The 16201-nt window shown below is 35.2% G+C and overlaps 1 protein-coding gene across 2 annotated transcripts in view; it reads left to right on the forward strand.

Annotated features, from left to right (window-relative positions):
• Window positions 1–3321: 3321 nt before the first annotated feature.
• Window positions 3322–16201, forward strand: part of LOC149813195 (uncharacterized) — a 58447-nt gene continuing 45567 nt past the window's right edge. For both annotated transcript variants that reach the window (XM_089992016.1, XM_089992017.1), the window contains exons 1-5: window positions 3322–3534; window positions 4998–5063; window positions 6087–6158; window positions 7959–8061; window positions 8746–9370. In XM_089992016.1, the coding sequence (XP_089848142.1) occupies window positions 4998–5063; window positions 6087–6158; window positions 7959–8061; window positions 8746–9370 (866 nt within the window). In that variant the 5' untranslated portion in view covers window positions 3322–3534. The remainder of the gene's footprint in view (window positions 3535–4997; window positions 5064–6086; window positions 6159–7958; window positions 8062–8745; window positions 9371–16201) is intronic.

A 16201-nucleotide genomic window follows, 5' to 3' on the forward strand; every position in this document is an offset into this window, starting at 1 on the left:
CCAGATGTCTATTTATTGGATGAACATGTCATAGTTTTTTATGTCATGTTATGCTCTAAAGACACATATTTGTTTATATCTTTTTTTTTTAGTTTGACCTGTATTAATTTTTAAAATAATGATATATAGTTAGTGTGAAACTAATTATATATATATATTAAATTGAAGTTGATATCCTCTTGAATGTAAAAAGTTGTTTTGTTAATGTTATCTTTATGCCTTTTCAGATTCTCATAGAAATGCAGGAAAATGCGAAACATTATCAAGCCTTCAATCGTAATGTAATTAAAATATCTGTAAGTTATTAGACTAAATTCTCATACATCATTAACATTATCATAATTGTTTCTTTTTATAATTTTTTTTAATTGTTAGATTGTACTCATTCTTGAAGTGTGTCTGTTGCAAGTTTAAAGATGATGTAAGGGAGGGGGTTGGAAAAGATGTATGTTTTTTGAAGTGTGTTTAGTTTTGAAGTGTATATTTATATTTGAATGTATGTTTGAAGCTGAATGTTTGAGGAGGTTAGAGAGGGTGAATGTTTAAGGAGGTTTGAGAAGTGTATGTTTATGTTTGAAATAAAGTTGAATGTTTGAGGGGGTTGGAGATGATGAATGTTTGAGGAGGTTGGATAAGTGTACGTTTATATTTGAATGTATGTTTTAGGATGTATAAATACTAGTCTATGTTTATATTTGGATTGATATTTAAAGTGTATGTTTATATTTGAATGGATGTATGGTTGAGGATGTTTGAAGTGTATATTTAAATTATATTTATCATTTTATTTAATGTAATAAACAAAAATTTAAACTAATATAAAAAATTTATTTGTGCAGGTTTAAGGCCTATAACGGCAATATTCATGTGTCGTTGTTATCAACCTTAACCCTATGTCACCTATACATTGTAATAGTGACTTAATTGTCACCTTTATAGCCTATAACGATGACTTCTCATCGTTATCGACTATGACGATGAGTTAACTCTTTCTATTATAGGCTATAAAGGCAACACAAAAATGTCAATATTATAGGTATGTCGACGTTATAGGATGGGTTGTTGCTATTGGTGTTTCCACTTCAAACAAGATTCTTTGTCGATGTTGGGTCACACATTAATGGCGACCTATAAATATCACTATTATTACTCAATTGAGGCAAAAAAATGATGATCATTTTTTTTGCCGTTATAGACCTAGAGCAGCAATAGTAGCAAGAAAAGTCACAGCTATTGACCCTCATCCTTGTAGTGTCATATACTAATCGAACCTTTTGGGTCTGACCTATATTCTAGTTGAACCTTTTTCTTTATCATCAAACCCTGACCATATAAGGTTTGGAATGGGTTGGGTCCAAGTCAAACCCGACCCATTGACACCTTTAATTTGGAGTATAACATTTTCCATTCAACATGACTATACATCTTCTTCTTCCATAAACTTTTCATGAATAATAATATCTAAGGGTATGTTTGATGCACTATCCCTTCACGATTTTAAACAAAAACTACAATGAGGATAGTGTTTTCAACAAACATTGGACGTGGCAGACGCTTGGAACACATCCACCATGTCCTTATTTCTATATAATTTTTGTTCCACCCCTTGTTACAGTGAGAACGGGGACGGGAGGAACGGAATTTAAAAGAAAATTGGGGGAAGAGGGGTCCCCCGACTCTCTCTCTCTCTCTTGCAGCCAGTCAAAGGCCAACGAAGGTGAGCCGGTTGTCACTAGGTTCCCATCTTCTTCGACTCTCCCCCTTCTTCGTTTTCCATTTTTTTTCTTTTTTTTCTCTCTTCTTCTTCGTCTCTCCCACTTCTTTGTTTTTCATTTTCTTTCTTCTTCTTTCTTCATAGATTAGGGTTTTTTCCCACTTCTTCTTTTTCATTCCTCTTCTTCGTTCTTCAATTTTAATTCTTCTTCGTTCTTCATTCTTCTTCTTCTTATTTAGGGCATTGTTTGTTCTTCTTATTCTTTTTTCATTCTTTGATTTTCATGGTTTTTTTCGTTTGATTTTCATAGATTAGGGATTTGAATCAAATTTCTTAAATTAGGGTTTTTTGTAGTTAATTTGATTAGGATTTTTTTTCTTTGATTAGGGATTTCAATACAAAATTTTTAAATGAGGGTTTTTTATAGTTAATTTGATTATGGTTTTCTTTGATTTGATTAGAGTTTTTTTTTGTTTATTTGTTTCATTGATTAGGGCTTTGAATCAAATTTCTTAAATTAGGATTTTTTGTAGTTAATTTGATTAATTTATTTCTGTAATTACGGTTTTGAATTAAATTTTTTAAATGAGGGCTTTTTATAGTTAATTTGATTAGGGTTTTCTTTAATTTGATGAGTGTTTTTTTAATGATTAGGGTTTTGAATCGAATTTCTTAAATTATGATTTATTTTCTTGCATTTTAAGGTTTTATGATTTAATAGGGTTTGATAATTTTTATATTTAATTTGATTTTAGGGTTTAATATTTTTATGATAAACTTCCATAATTAGACGTAATATGACATTGATTAAATCATTTATATATTAAAAAAATATCAACTCTTAGTTTTTCTAAAATTACTTAAATTTTAAACATTGTTTAGTTTTTAGATCCAATTTGAGATTTTATATTTTAAACATTTTTTATGTAATGATATTTGGATCCAATTCGAGATCTATATTTGGGGCAAAAATTCATGATTTTTGATCCATATCCAATGTCAATTACAACATTATAATATTGAAAAATTATTGCGTATTTGTTTTACGTATGTTATTTTATGTTATAATATTTGGATCCAATTCAAAATTCCTATTTAGAGCAAAAATCCATGATTTTAGATATACGTTTATAATTGGATCCATATCCGAGAAAAAATCCATAATAAACATGTTAAAATATGTAAAATGGTGGGTGAATTGGATCATGCGATCCAAAATAAAGTCATCTAACCCATTATCCATGTATTTTCAAGTTGTTTACACATAGCTATCAAAAAAACAGACACTTAGAATAAAGCATCCTAGCAATCTAAACAAACATTGAACTTGGTACAATTGTTACTACTGTTCTATCCGTTCTTTTTGTTCATTTAGTCAAATCTTACAAGCCATCAAACATCCCTGTGAGAGTAGACCTCGATAAGGTAGGAATCAACATGACTAAAGAAATGTAAAAGCTATGGGCCCCACAATTTTAAAAACTCATTAATGGAAAACTTTAAGAATTTTAGATTACAGATTGCAGCCTTGGTGGTGCAAGCGTACTTCCGTCCTAATGTCCTGGGACTTCAGCAATCTAGGAGAAACCTGCGAGGTTCTTGTGGAATAAAGCAAGCGCCGTTTTGGGGGATAAACATCACTCCCAAAGTTTTCATTCGTGGGCGACAGAAAGAGTCTGCTCTTCGAAACCCATCTCCTTCAAAATCCATTGAGCTGCAAATTGTTTTCAGAATAGAAAACCCACTCACCCAATTTGAGAAGAAGATGGTTTCGTGAGATTTCTGAAGACTGCACAGTTTTTGGTCTTGGTGATTTCAGCGTAAGATTCATTTCCCGCTTGTTCTTTTCTTTCTTTCTTTTCTTATGACATTCGGGGTTATGTGCTCACAGAAAGATTGGTTTTTATTTTTTTTCTTTTTTCTGATGTTTTCGAGAAAAAATTGGGTGAAGAATGTGTTCTTAATGGGTTTCTCTCATAAAGGGAAAAAGAAATCCTTTATGCTTTGGGCAGTCCTATTTCTTTGAGCGTGTGATGGAATTTTGTTTTTGCTCTCTCTCTCTCTCTCTCTCGCCACCCCAACTTCATTTATGATTTGAATTTAATTTTGCTCTAATTCTTGGACTTGTTTTAATGGCATTAATTTTATTTTATTTATAATTTAGCTTCCTCTTCTTAAGAATTTGGTTTGAGAGAAACGTTTAGGGCTAAGACGAAAGTTATTTTTATGTTAGATTTATATGGCTTTAAATGGGTATAAATAGTTGTGGCATACACTTCTCATCACATGATTGAAACGTCCATTTTCTGTTTGGAGTTTAAACTTTTGAATTGAAGCTTACTTTACGTATTTTATAAATTAATTGTTCTGTCTTTGGTGCTATTGATTTTAGTTTTTTTTTGTGGTGTTGGTTTCCTATAAGATGAACTTAATGTTCGTAGGAGATTGTTATGCTGCACTTCACCTTAAGTGGTTTTATTGTGAATTCTGCATTTGCATTTCTTATTTAGTTCTGAATCTAAATTGTTAGACTTTTAGGAAGCTTGTGTTTTGATCATGAGATGCTTTTGCTCCAATGATCACTGTATCATTTCAGTGTTGAAATCAAGGTTGCCAGATTAGGAAGCTGAAGCGAGAAATGAAATGGGAAGCGATGCATTTTAAAATATATAGGAAGAGGGAATCGAGAAATAAAAAAACAATATAAGAATTGAATAGGAATCAAAATACAATGCAAATAAAAACTAAAATAAAAGTAATTATTCTTAATTTCATGATTTTTTAGTGTGAGAATTAAAGTTTTAACAAAATCTAAAAATGATGACTGCCAATTTAGAGAAAGCACTTGGAAGTGAGTGAGAAGCTTAAGAGGAAACACATAAAAAACATGAAAAGTAGAGTGAGATAACATATAAGAAGAATGGATGAAGCGTGTGGAAAGCATAGGAGAAGCGTGGGAGAATCGAGATTCTCATCATGTTTTGGAAGTTGGGAGTATCGCACTTCCAAGGAAGCGGGCTTCCCATTTATCTAAGAAGCTTTCAGTTACTCTGGTTGAAATGCTTAGGGCTGAAGCTCAACACTGAAAAAACTCAAAAAAGGGATCTTGCTTCTGAATTTGGAGTATCATTGTACGTGATATTGGTCGGCATTATAAAGAAAAATTACTGTTCATTTGAAATTAATATTCTTTCATTTTTACATGTTTTGGCTGAAGCAGTTATTTTCCTTCATTGGATCTTGAACTTTTAATTCACTGATGCAAATATGAACTCTGATGTAGATGTTCAATAGAGCATATTCTGCTGATATTGAAGAACTATTGGAGCTTGGGACAATGTGCAGAGAGGTACTTGTTTCAGCGACTTCATTCAAGATAAATCTGTGTGTATATATATATATATATATATATATATATATATATATATATATATATATATATATATATATATATATATAAAGTGGTAGCTGCCTACCACTTTTTTTAGCCTACCGCCAGCAAATAGGTTTTTCCAGGTTGTTTTTTCGCAAATCTGACCCTGCAGATGTGTTTGGCATGGTCGATTTGCTAAGAAATGACACTTGGATCATGTTTTTTCAATAAAAAACATAGCATTGAATATTTATGAAAATTATGGACCATCATTTTTTAAATCTTATAAAACCTACCAGTGTCTCAAAATCGAATGATCCAAGAGTCGATTCCTATAAAATCAAGCATGTAGATCACATCTGTATTGTCAGATTAAAAAAAATTAGAAAAACTCTTCAAAACCCCATTAAGCTGGCGGTAGGCTAGAAAAGTGGTAGCCAGCTACCGCTTTTCTAGCCTACCGTTAGAGACCAGTGTTTTTAAGCTGTTTTTCACAAAATTGACCCTGCAGGCCTACCGTTAGAGAATGGGTGTTTTTAAGCTGTTTTTCACAAAGTTGACCCTGCAGATGTGTTTGGCATGGTCGATTTGCTAGGAAATGACAATTGGATCATGTTTTTTCAATAAAAAACATGATATTTTAAGCCTTGAATATATATGAAAATCTTAAAATGTCAATTTTTAAACCTTATAAAAACCTACCTGCGTGTCAGAATCAGACAATCCAAGAGTCAATTCCTATAAAATCAAGCATGTAAAACACATCTGTATGGTCAGGTTTATGGAAAACATGGAAAAACCTTTCAAAAGCCCAGTAGGCTGGCGGTAGACCAGAAAAGTGGTAGGTAGCTACCACCTACTCTCTCTCTCTCTCTATATATATATATATAACTATTTATTGGTGTAGTTTGTCGTACTTTTGGCTTCTCTTTTACAGTGTATGATCTCAATTTAGATGAGGGGTCTTGTCTGTTTACTATTCTTTCTTTTGCTTTTCAGCTGAGGAAAGAAAATGATTTGCTAAGGGAATCCTTGTCACTTGAGCAGTCCAAGAGTAACCAGTTAATCAAAGTGATTTTACTTCTTTTGTTAACTTCTTATGTTGATTATTTTTATATCTTGAATGTGGTTCAAAATTGTTTTGGTTTCGGAAAATGACCATTGGATGACTGAAATTATGACATCTTAGCCTACAGATTTTGGATCAAAGTAATCATATATGTTCCTAATGTATCTATAGGGAGTCACAGCATGGATAATTCATGGCAGCCAAGCAAATTTGTTGCATGTGTGGATTGATTGCCTCAGTATCTCACATTCAAATCTACTTGTGAGCATGTAAACTTATCCACCTCATAGAACAACTTGAGCAAGTGTTTCAGGCTAATCTCTTGAAATCGAAGCATCTCCTGTCAGCTAGAAATCTTGATGCAAGAATTTCAAATCTATTTGTGTATAATGTTTCTCATGGTTGAGTCCCATGGGCAAAAAAAAGTCCACAAAGACCTTCATGTTTCACCAGCTAAGATCTTAGAGGGAGAAACTGTAAGGAAATAGGCGGAAGTGTAATCCAAGAATGCACAAGCATTCACAAAGTCCAATAATGGATAAACACTATGGCATTCAAACAAGAAGTCCACAAAGGGACAATCTGAAAGCCTAAAAAGGCTACACAAGCATGAAAAATAATGGAATATTTATTGGATGAAGCCTTGAAAGGCATAACAAATACAAGGGGGAATCACCCCTATTTATACAACAAAAGAGCAAAAGGAGAGCCATTGGGGGCTCCCCATAGAGACGTTGGGAGCCCCCAACGGTCACAAAGGTCCCAACGGTCACATTTGTGACCGTTGGGGGTCCCAACGACTCTATGTGAGACCCCTAATGCGTGTTCAAAAAGGGGATTTAAAAGGAAAAAAATACAAAAATAAAAAAAGATAAACTAACCAAATTAATAAATAGTTGTTTCTATAAACAACTATGTAAAAAGACAAAAATACCCCTATCAGATTTTACAAAAGAATTACATATTTTTATACATATAGATATGCATATATATACGTATGTGTATATATATATATATATACATATGTACATATATTTTTAACAAAAACATTATGATCAATGACTATTGTCAAATACCTGTGTTAACCCATGTTTCCTTGTGAAAAATTGTCTTGTGGCTTGTGCAAGTCAGCAAGAGTATGCAAAAGTTAGCCTTCTCTTCGGAAAAAATATGTTTATTTTGAGCATGTTTACTATCGTTCCGTTTTATTGACTTAATAGATCTGGTTAGTCAACCCTAGGATGCATAAAGCAATCAAGATATCATTGATCATTTTTCAGTTATTGATAGTAATTGCAACTAACCAGACTCAATTTCTACAAAAAAGAGTGATGCGTCATTAGAGCCTACATGTATGGCATGAGGTATATTAGATTATATTCTCAAATTGGACATTTCCTACTTAAGTGACTAATGTCACTTTATTGATGACATAGTAGCTCATGATTTGTGTCCTTCTCTCCTGGTTTTATCGCTGTCTTAGATAAATTTTTGCTGTCTTTCTGTTTTGTGCATTTGGTAACCTTTTGGTCTTGTCTTATGGTCCTCTTTTGTTTCTCAATTACCCAAAACAGTAGTAAGCAGCACATTTTGACATGGGAATATTGGTATCTTGTTATAGAAGAAGATCTGTTACGAACCATCCTCTCTGCACGATGTAGCTTCTCTAAAATTATGCATGTTGCATCCTGCATAAAATATGTGGAACTGTCTGGTGCAGTCTTTTATTAACTGTAATGAGCATTTCCACTTCTTGTTCGAAGTTATGATTGTTTCTTTTTTAAATTCTTTATCTTGTATAGAAGTTGGAGTTGGATGTAAATTTTCTTTCTGAAGCTCGTTCAAAGGATAAGAAATTGATAGAGGAATTGGAAAGTGAGCTAAGGAACTGTTCTTGTCAAATAGGTAATTTTCATGGTCTTAAATTCATTGTGAGCCTCTTTCTATCTATTCCATAGTAAAAAACTAACTTCGCTTTTCTTTTTTATCTGTTGACTGTCATCTCTTTTCCCTCAGTGTGTGTGTGTCTTCACCTACAGACATTTACTGTGTGCATGTCTCTCCTCTGTGCAGGCACACATGTATGCTTGTTTACTAAAATATCCTCTTTCGTTGTTTGAGTCTTCCAGTGCATTTTCTGTAAAATCTCACTTCAACTAAAGCTCTTTTACGTGCATCTTTTAGCTCTTCGCTTTTCTTTTTTCTCTGTTGACTGTCGTCTCTTTTCCCTCAGTGTGTGTGTGTCTTCACCTACAGACATTTACTATGTGCACGTCTCTCCTCTGTGCAGGCACACATGTATGCGTGTTTGCTAAAATATCCTCTTTCGTTGTTTGAGTCTTCCAGTGCATTTTCTGTAAAATCTCACTTCAACTAAAGCTCTTTTACGTGCATCTTTTAGCTTTGTGTTTGGTATATGCAAGTTCTTTTGGTTGATGGATTATTAATCATGTAGTTGTTTCATGGTCATTCATTACTTCTTGTAGTTTTTGAACATGCTGTCTAAGGTTAGATTACCTAGGAAACATTTGTTATTCTGCAAGTGATGCTCATACAATTCATGCTGGGGCTAAAGAAATGTCGTGACAGATTTCTTGCAGGATCAATTACATTTGAAGAACGTAGAAGCAAATTGTGTAGCTGAGTATGTACACAGCCTTGAGTTGAAGCTTGCAGAAATTGGCCATTTGAATGAGAAAGTAAGTCAGATGAGAGATGAACTTGTAAAATCTGAATCTGATCGCTTAATTTTGATGCGAGAGTTAGAGCAGAAACAATTAGATCCGCAAAATTCATCAAGGTGCATAGATAAACTGGAGGCAACAGTTTCATCCAATGCATTAGAATTTCAGTGTGAGATAGAGAGTTTGATGCTTGATCTGTCTGCTTCTGAGGAGAGATGTGCTCAAGCTAAGAGATACAGTGAACAAGCTGCAAGAGAAACAGCTAAGATGGCTTCATTATTAAGACAATTAGAAGACTGTCTTGTGGAGGGGCAGCAGATGATTAATCATTTGGAGAATGAGAAAGAGTCATTGCAAGTGAGGCTAGACAAATTCAAGAGAGAAACCTTATCATTTTGTCGTAAAGTAGAGGAACATATTGAGGAACAGCTGAAAAGTAGCACTCAAAGTGGAAACGTTGCTCTTATGGACTCCTATCAATCTGTTTCCATTACATTAGATGATGAGATGCCAATGGAAAAGGAAATGTGGTAAGATTTTGTGTCCTCTTTCTGACTTGATTTATTTATTTGTATGTACACTCAGCTAAGATTTCTTTTTGACATGTTTCTTACTGGATTGTGCAATTGGTCATAATGAGAAATTTGCTCATTTCATGTGTATATCAATCTTTGAACTCCTATTGTTTCACTTAGTCATTGTTAGATGTTGTATAAACATATTTAAGAGGTGTCTTTTTTTTCACGACATCCATGAAGCTGATCAAGATATTATCTTCTGGATTATTGTCCTGTATGTACCATAAAAAGACAAGCTGCGGTGTACTTAAACTTGTCATGTCCTATACATACCATAGGAAAGCTGGGATACTTGATTCTGGAATAGCAAGGGACTAACTTTAGACACTCAGATACTTATGTTTATTCTTCTCTTTTTCTGATGCTGTTTCTATTCTACTTATCTAATCAGATATGATGCATACATTCTGATTAGTAAAAAGCAAAATCCTTAGGAATCGGAACCCAAGACTATCTTAAAAGAACCTTAAGGTTGAGGTTTCCTACATTTCCAGTGGCTATTTGTCACCTTAGGCAAAGTCTTTGATGATGTAGGTTATATTCTTATTGACTGGTAATATAGCAGAGATTCTATACTATAAGATGCACCTTTCATACAGAATCAGTTTTTGGTCATATGTGGTGTTGCTAACTAGTTGGTGGTCTTACCTTAAACTTGCTCATGTAGTTTTGTGGTTTAGTTATAGCAAACTCCTACTTTTGTCATATGAAGTCAATGTTTATCTCATATGTATTTGACTTGGTCTTTCATTTTATCCTCTACTTTACTGGTTCTGGTTTGCTGACGAATTCACAAACAGGCACTCCACTGCAGACTTTTTGTTGTATAGATTTGCTTCATTTTCTGGAGTCTTGTTGTTTTCTCGTAATAAGAGTTTCTATGTGCTACTACCAACAATGCTTTGGGTGAATTGACTAATAATGTTCCCAGTGGTTGCTGCTTGTAGGTTATCTTTCAGGGTGTCCTCTTGTTAACGTATGTAATGCTTTTCTTGCTTGGTTTATGGACCCTCGTGGTATATCCATACTCTTTTAAGGGCGCTCTCTCCTGTAATGAAACAAGCGGAAATACAAATGGCAAATCCACAAAAGGGATTGCGACAAACAAAAGAGATTACACAAGAAATAGTCCGCTATGGGACAATACAACATTCAAATGAGAACAATCACCAAGGCACAATATGTGCATACAAAAGTCACAAAGGGCACACACAACACACAAACAAAATATAGATCTTCACTTGTGAAAATGCTTAGAAAGTATTAAAAGATACAAAGGGGAAAGCCCCTATTTATAATACAGCCAAGAGATAATGGGGGCAACCTACTACAGCCAAAAGATAATGGGGGCAGCCTAAATACAACCAAGAGATAAAGAGATAATGAGGGTAGCCCCCAACGGTCATATTTATGACCGTTGGGAGCAGCCCAACAGCTAGTTGGGCTGCTGCCCCAACAGTCATATGAAAACAACAATAAAAAAAGAAAAAGAAATAAAAGAAAGTCAGTCTCTACTAGGCTGACACCTATTACATATAGGAAATGACTGAAATACCCCTGATGGGTATTTCAATTTACATAAAACAGAATATATATGAACAAAGATACATATAATTTAACATCTCCATCCGCAAACACACACACCCAGTCCTCCCTTAATCTTAAAAGGGTATGGAGTTGCTGCTTGTAGGTTATCTTTCAAGGTGTCCTCTTGTTAATATATGTAATGCTTTTGTTGCTTCATTTATGGACCCTCATAAGTGTAAAGAAATCTTTCAATCACACTCAATATGCTCACCAAAGATTCAAAAGAACACATGCAACAAGTGTTCACAAAAGGGCACACTCAATACCAAACTCACACAAGGGGTATCTCACAAGAGGGTTAAAAATAAATATTATTTTATTCATTACCATGCAAGAAGCATTATATTACAAGAGAGGGGGAACACCCCTATTTATATACAAGCAAGAGGGAAGAAGATGAGGAACTCAAAAGAGTCATTGGACTACCTCTAACGGCTGAAAATAGAGTCGTTGGAGCTAGTCCAATGACTCCTTTGACTAGTCAACAAAGTGTTGACTAGTCTAACTCTAGTTTTAAATAAACTAGATAAAAAAAATTTATATACATCAATAGTATATATATAATATATATACACATATATATAAATGTATATATGTACAATTTAATGCTCTCCCTCAAACTTATGGTACGATAACCGAAAGTTTGTCTAAGAGAAAGTGGAATCGGGTGGCAATAAGAGGTTTGGTGAAGAAATCTGCTAACTGATACTTTGATGTAACATAGGGTAGATCTATGGTCCCATGTAGATACTCCTCTCAAACATAGTGACAGTCCATTTTGATATGCTTAATACGTTCATAAAAAGTATGATTATTGGCAATGTAGATCACACTCTTGTTGTCACACCACATGCGGGAGGCTCCTGTCACTTGAACTCGCATATCAGCCAACAACCTTCTTAGTCAGACTACCTCTATCATTGTGGTTGTCATGACCCGATATTCAGCTTCAGTTGATGAAAGTGAAACCTTTTGTTGTCTCTTGCATTGCCACAAAATTAGAGATTCACTTAAAAAACACAAAAACTAGTGGTTGAGTGCCTGTTATTGGGATCCCCTCCCCAATCAGCATCAGTATAAGCAATTAAATATAAAGAAGATGAAATAAATAAAAAAAGGTCTCGAGAAAGAGAGGTTTTAATATATCTAATAATATACAAAACTGCTCCCATGTGAACAGAAATGGGAGCATGTTGAAATTGACTAGCCCTTTATATATCAGGTCTAGTAATTGAAAGATAAGAGAGTGCTCCAATAAGTTGTCTATATGGAGTAGGATCTTCAAGAAGTTCTCCATCATCAATTCACATATTGGTGTTGGCAATTCCAAGGGTATACATTCTCTTATCATCTGTGATTCCAGACCTGAAGACAATGTTAAAAGCAAATTTAGACTGAGATAATAAATATCTTCTAGGAGAGTAAGCAATTTCGATTCCTAAGAAGTATTTCAAGAAGCCTAAATCAGTCATTTGAAAATGTTTTTTTAGAAGTTTTTTAATATTTTCAACTCCTCGTTTGTCTTCTCCAATGATGATCATTTCATCCACATAGAGAAGAAGAAGAAAAATACTTGCATAAAAAATCTTAACAAATAATGCAGTGTTAGTTAAAAAAGTTCTAAATCCAATATCAAGCATAACTCGACTAAACCGGTCATACCAAGCCTTTGGTGCTTATTTAAGACTATAAAGAACCTTTTTCAGACGAAGAGCTTTACCCTTAGGAATATTTATAGCAGGTGGTGCTTCCATATAAACTTCTTCAAGTAGGTTTCTATTAAGAAAAACATTTTTGACATCTATTTGAAATATAAGCCATTTTTTAACAGGTGCTAAGGCTACTGGAGTTCTAACAATGGTCATTCTATCGACTGGAGCAAAGGTTTTCTCGTAATCTATGCCATATTCTTGAGAATATTCCTTGACAACTAATCTAGCTTTATATTTTTCAAGAGTTCCATTGCCACTTGGTTTTAATCTTGTATACCTACCTACAACCTATAGGTTTCTTTCCTTATGGAATAACTTGAATGATCCAAGTGTTAGCCTTTTTCAAGGCTTTTAACTTTATTCTCATGGCTTCTACCCATTCAGAATGTTCTTTAGCTTGAGTATAAGTTGAAGGTTCTACGTATGAATGAATTAATGCAATGAATGCCTTGTATTTTGGAGAAAAAGAGTCATACGACACAAACTTTCTAGGTGGTTTAGAAATCCTAGATGATTTTCTGGTTTGTACTTCAGGCTGTTCAACATATTTCTCTAGTGCACATGGTTGATTAAGGTCCCTACGCCTAGAATATTGTAAATAGTTTTTGTTCCTATGGGTTTGCTCTTTAGTAATTATATCATCATGACCATTATCAAGATCACATTCATCAAGACCACTATCAAGGTCACATTCATAATCACATCTTTCATAACTTGAAATCAAATCAAATAAGAATGAATAGTCTACTACTTCCTCAGTCTTTTCAGAGTAAAAAAAACTTTTCTTTTCTAAAAAGAACACCTTTATTGAAATATATAGTTTTTTATTTTTGGGATCAAAGCATCGACAACTATGTCACATGGGTGCGGGTGCGGGGATGCGACACTTTAAAAAACCTTGGGTGCGGGGATGCGGCACTTTAAAAAACCTTGGGTGCGGGGGTGCATCGGGGCAAAAATGTAAAAAATTATATATATATATATAATTTTGAAGTTTTAACAATTAACATTGTCATAATATCATTCATCATGCATGCAAAATTCACCCTAAGCATCACTTATCAGAAAGTGGTAGAAAAGAGTGAAAATGCACACTTGCTTCCAACATTCTGTTCACGTTGATCATTGTTGCCCAACAATAGAAACAATCATTGAAGTGAGTTTGAGATTTGTTATTGACAGGGAATTTAAATAATCAAGAAACTCAACCTGAATCACTCTCAAACTAACACAAATACAAAACCAACAAGCAACCATTGCTTGCTTGCTTTGCTTGGACTCCTTAATTACTGGGTGGCAGCATCAACAATGAAAATGGCACCACGAGCACCAACACTAAACAATACACAACCCAACAAAAAATTACACCAAAGAGGCATTATTATCAAATGCCTTGAAACCAATCAGACTAAACCTTCAGCTATGTCGAAAGTGAAGAAGCAAAAAATGGTCACTACCTTATTGTTTGCATAATTTTCTCACGAATATTCATGCTCAACAGTGCCACAACAATAGTAAAAGAAGAATAAAAAATTCTTTTCAGCATATAATCCAATGTTTTAAAGGAAATAACCAAAGATTTCCTCCCAAATTGGAAGCGTTTTCCTTTGAATTTGAACCCAAAGAAATTCTGAAAACCGAACACACACAATTGATCGACCAAGAAACCAAAAAGATGCAAAAAGGAACCCTTCCTGATTGAGTTCCATTCTCAATGTCTAAAAATTTCACCAGCCCAACATGAGTCTGAAGCAATCCAATCCTAAACACCATCATAACAAATGCAAAAAACGACGGATAAGAATGCAAACAAAGCAAATACCTGTATTTTCAGCAACCGCTCGATGCAACTCCACGCTGATCTCATCAGCGAAGAAACCAAACGCCATCGACGGAGAATCCCCCGACGACGCCAATTTCCTATCGTCGAGCACAAGCCTTGCACTCTCTGTTGGCAGGGGAGGGGCCGAGCCCCCTCTCTGTGCCCTCTTTGTGCAGGGGAGGGATCGAGCCCCCTCCTGCGCTCCCTGTTGGCAGGAGAGGGGCCGAGCCCCTCCCTGCGCTCCCTGTGTGCAGGGGAGGGGCCGAGCCCCCTCCCTGTCCTCCCTCTTTATGCAGGGGAGGGGCCGAGCCCCCTCCCTGCACCTTCTGTTGGCAGGGGAGGGGTCGAGCCCCCTCCCTGCGCTCTCTGTTGGCAGGAGAGGGGCCGAGCCCCCTCCCTGCGCCCTCTTTGTGCAGGGGAGGGGTCGAAGAGGAGAGCAGAGAGAGTCAGAGAGCAGAGGGAGTCAGAGAGGCGAGAGCGTACCTGAGGAGGAGAGGTTCGGCGGAGCGGTCGGCGTCGGGGTCCGACAGTGGCGTCGAGGTCCGGCGGCGGCGTCGGGGTCCGGCAGAGGTCGATCGACGGAGGCTTCAGGAGGCGAGGTCGGGAGTAGAGGATTAGGGCAAAACTCTCCTCCGTAGCATATTTCATCGGGATTTTTTTTAAGTCTAAAAAGTGGACATAAATGACCCTGGGTGCGGTCAACGCACCCAGGGTCCGGTTGACTGCACTGGGTGCCGCACCCGTACGCGCACCCGCGTCGCGTCCCGTCGACGCCGGTGCAGAACCTGGTTTGCCGAGTCCCTGTGACATAGATCGACAACCTTTTTTATTATTTGCATAACCTAAAAAGTCACAGGGAACAACCTGAGTGCAGAGCTTATCATTTTTGTTAGTGAAAACAAAACATTTGCATCCAAATACTCTCAATCTACAATAATCAAGAGCTAATTTAAAAGTTTTTCAACTGGTGTTATATTTTGTAGGGAATAAAATGACATTCTATTAATGAGATATGTGGCAGTTAGGGCTGCTTTAGCCCAAAAATCATTTGGTATTTGACTTGCTATCAACAAAGTTCTAGTTGTTTCTATGATGTGTCTGTGTTTTAATTCAGCTAAACTATTTTGTTGTGGTGTGTGAGGACAAAACTTTTGATGTGCGTTGCTATGTAAATTCAAACAATTTTTAAATTCTTTTGATAAGTATTTTCTTTCTAAATCAGTGCGAAAGATAGAAATGTCATTTTTAAACTTATTTTTGACTAAGTTATGAAATATTTGAAAATGAGAAAAGACTTCAAACGTATATTTAAGGAAGTAGATCCAAATATGCCTAGTGAAATTATCAACAAAAATCACATAGTATGCATATCTATCCTTTGATATAACAGGTGCTGGCCCTCAAACATCCGAATATATTAACTCGAGTGGACTAGAGGAAATAAAGGTTCTTTCATGAAATGGTAATGTCTTCATTTTACCAAGGATACAATCTTTACATTTAAAATTTTCAGAGTTACAATTTTTTTTCAAATTTGAAAAATATTGAATTTAGGATACATTAAGATGACCAAGTCGTTTGTGCATAAATCCAAGCTAATTTTTTGAACACTACAACAAAAAGTATCCTTAGGCATTTCCAAATAATCCATGTAGTAGATTC

The sequence above is a fragment of the Nuphar pumila genome, chromosome 16 (genome assembly GCF_984573655.1).
Source record: "Nuphar pumila chromosome 16, dmNupPumi1.hap1.1, whole genome shotgun sequence".
NCBI lineage: Eukaryota > Viridiplantae > Streptophyta > Magnoliopsida > Nymphaeales > Nymphaeaceae > Nuphar > Nuphar pumila.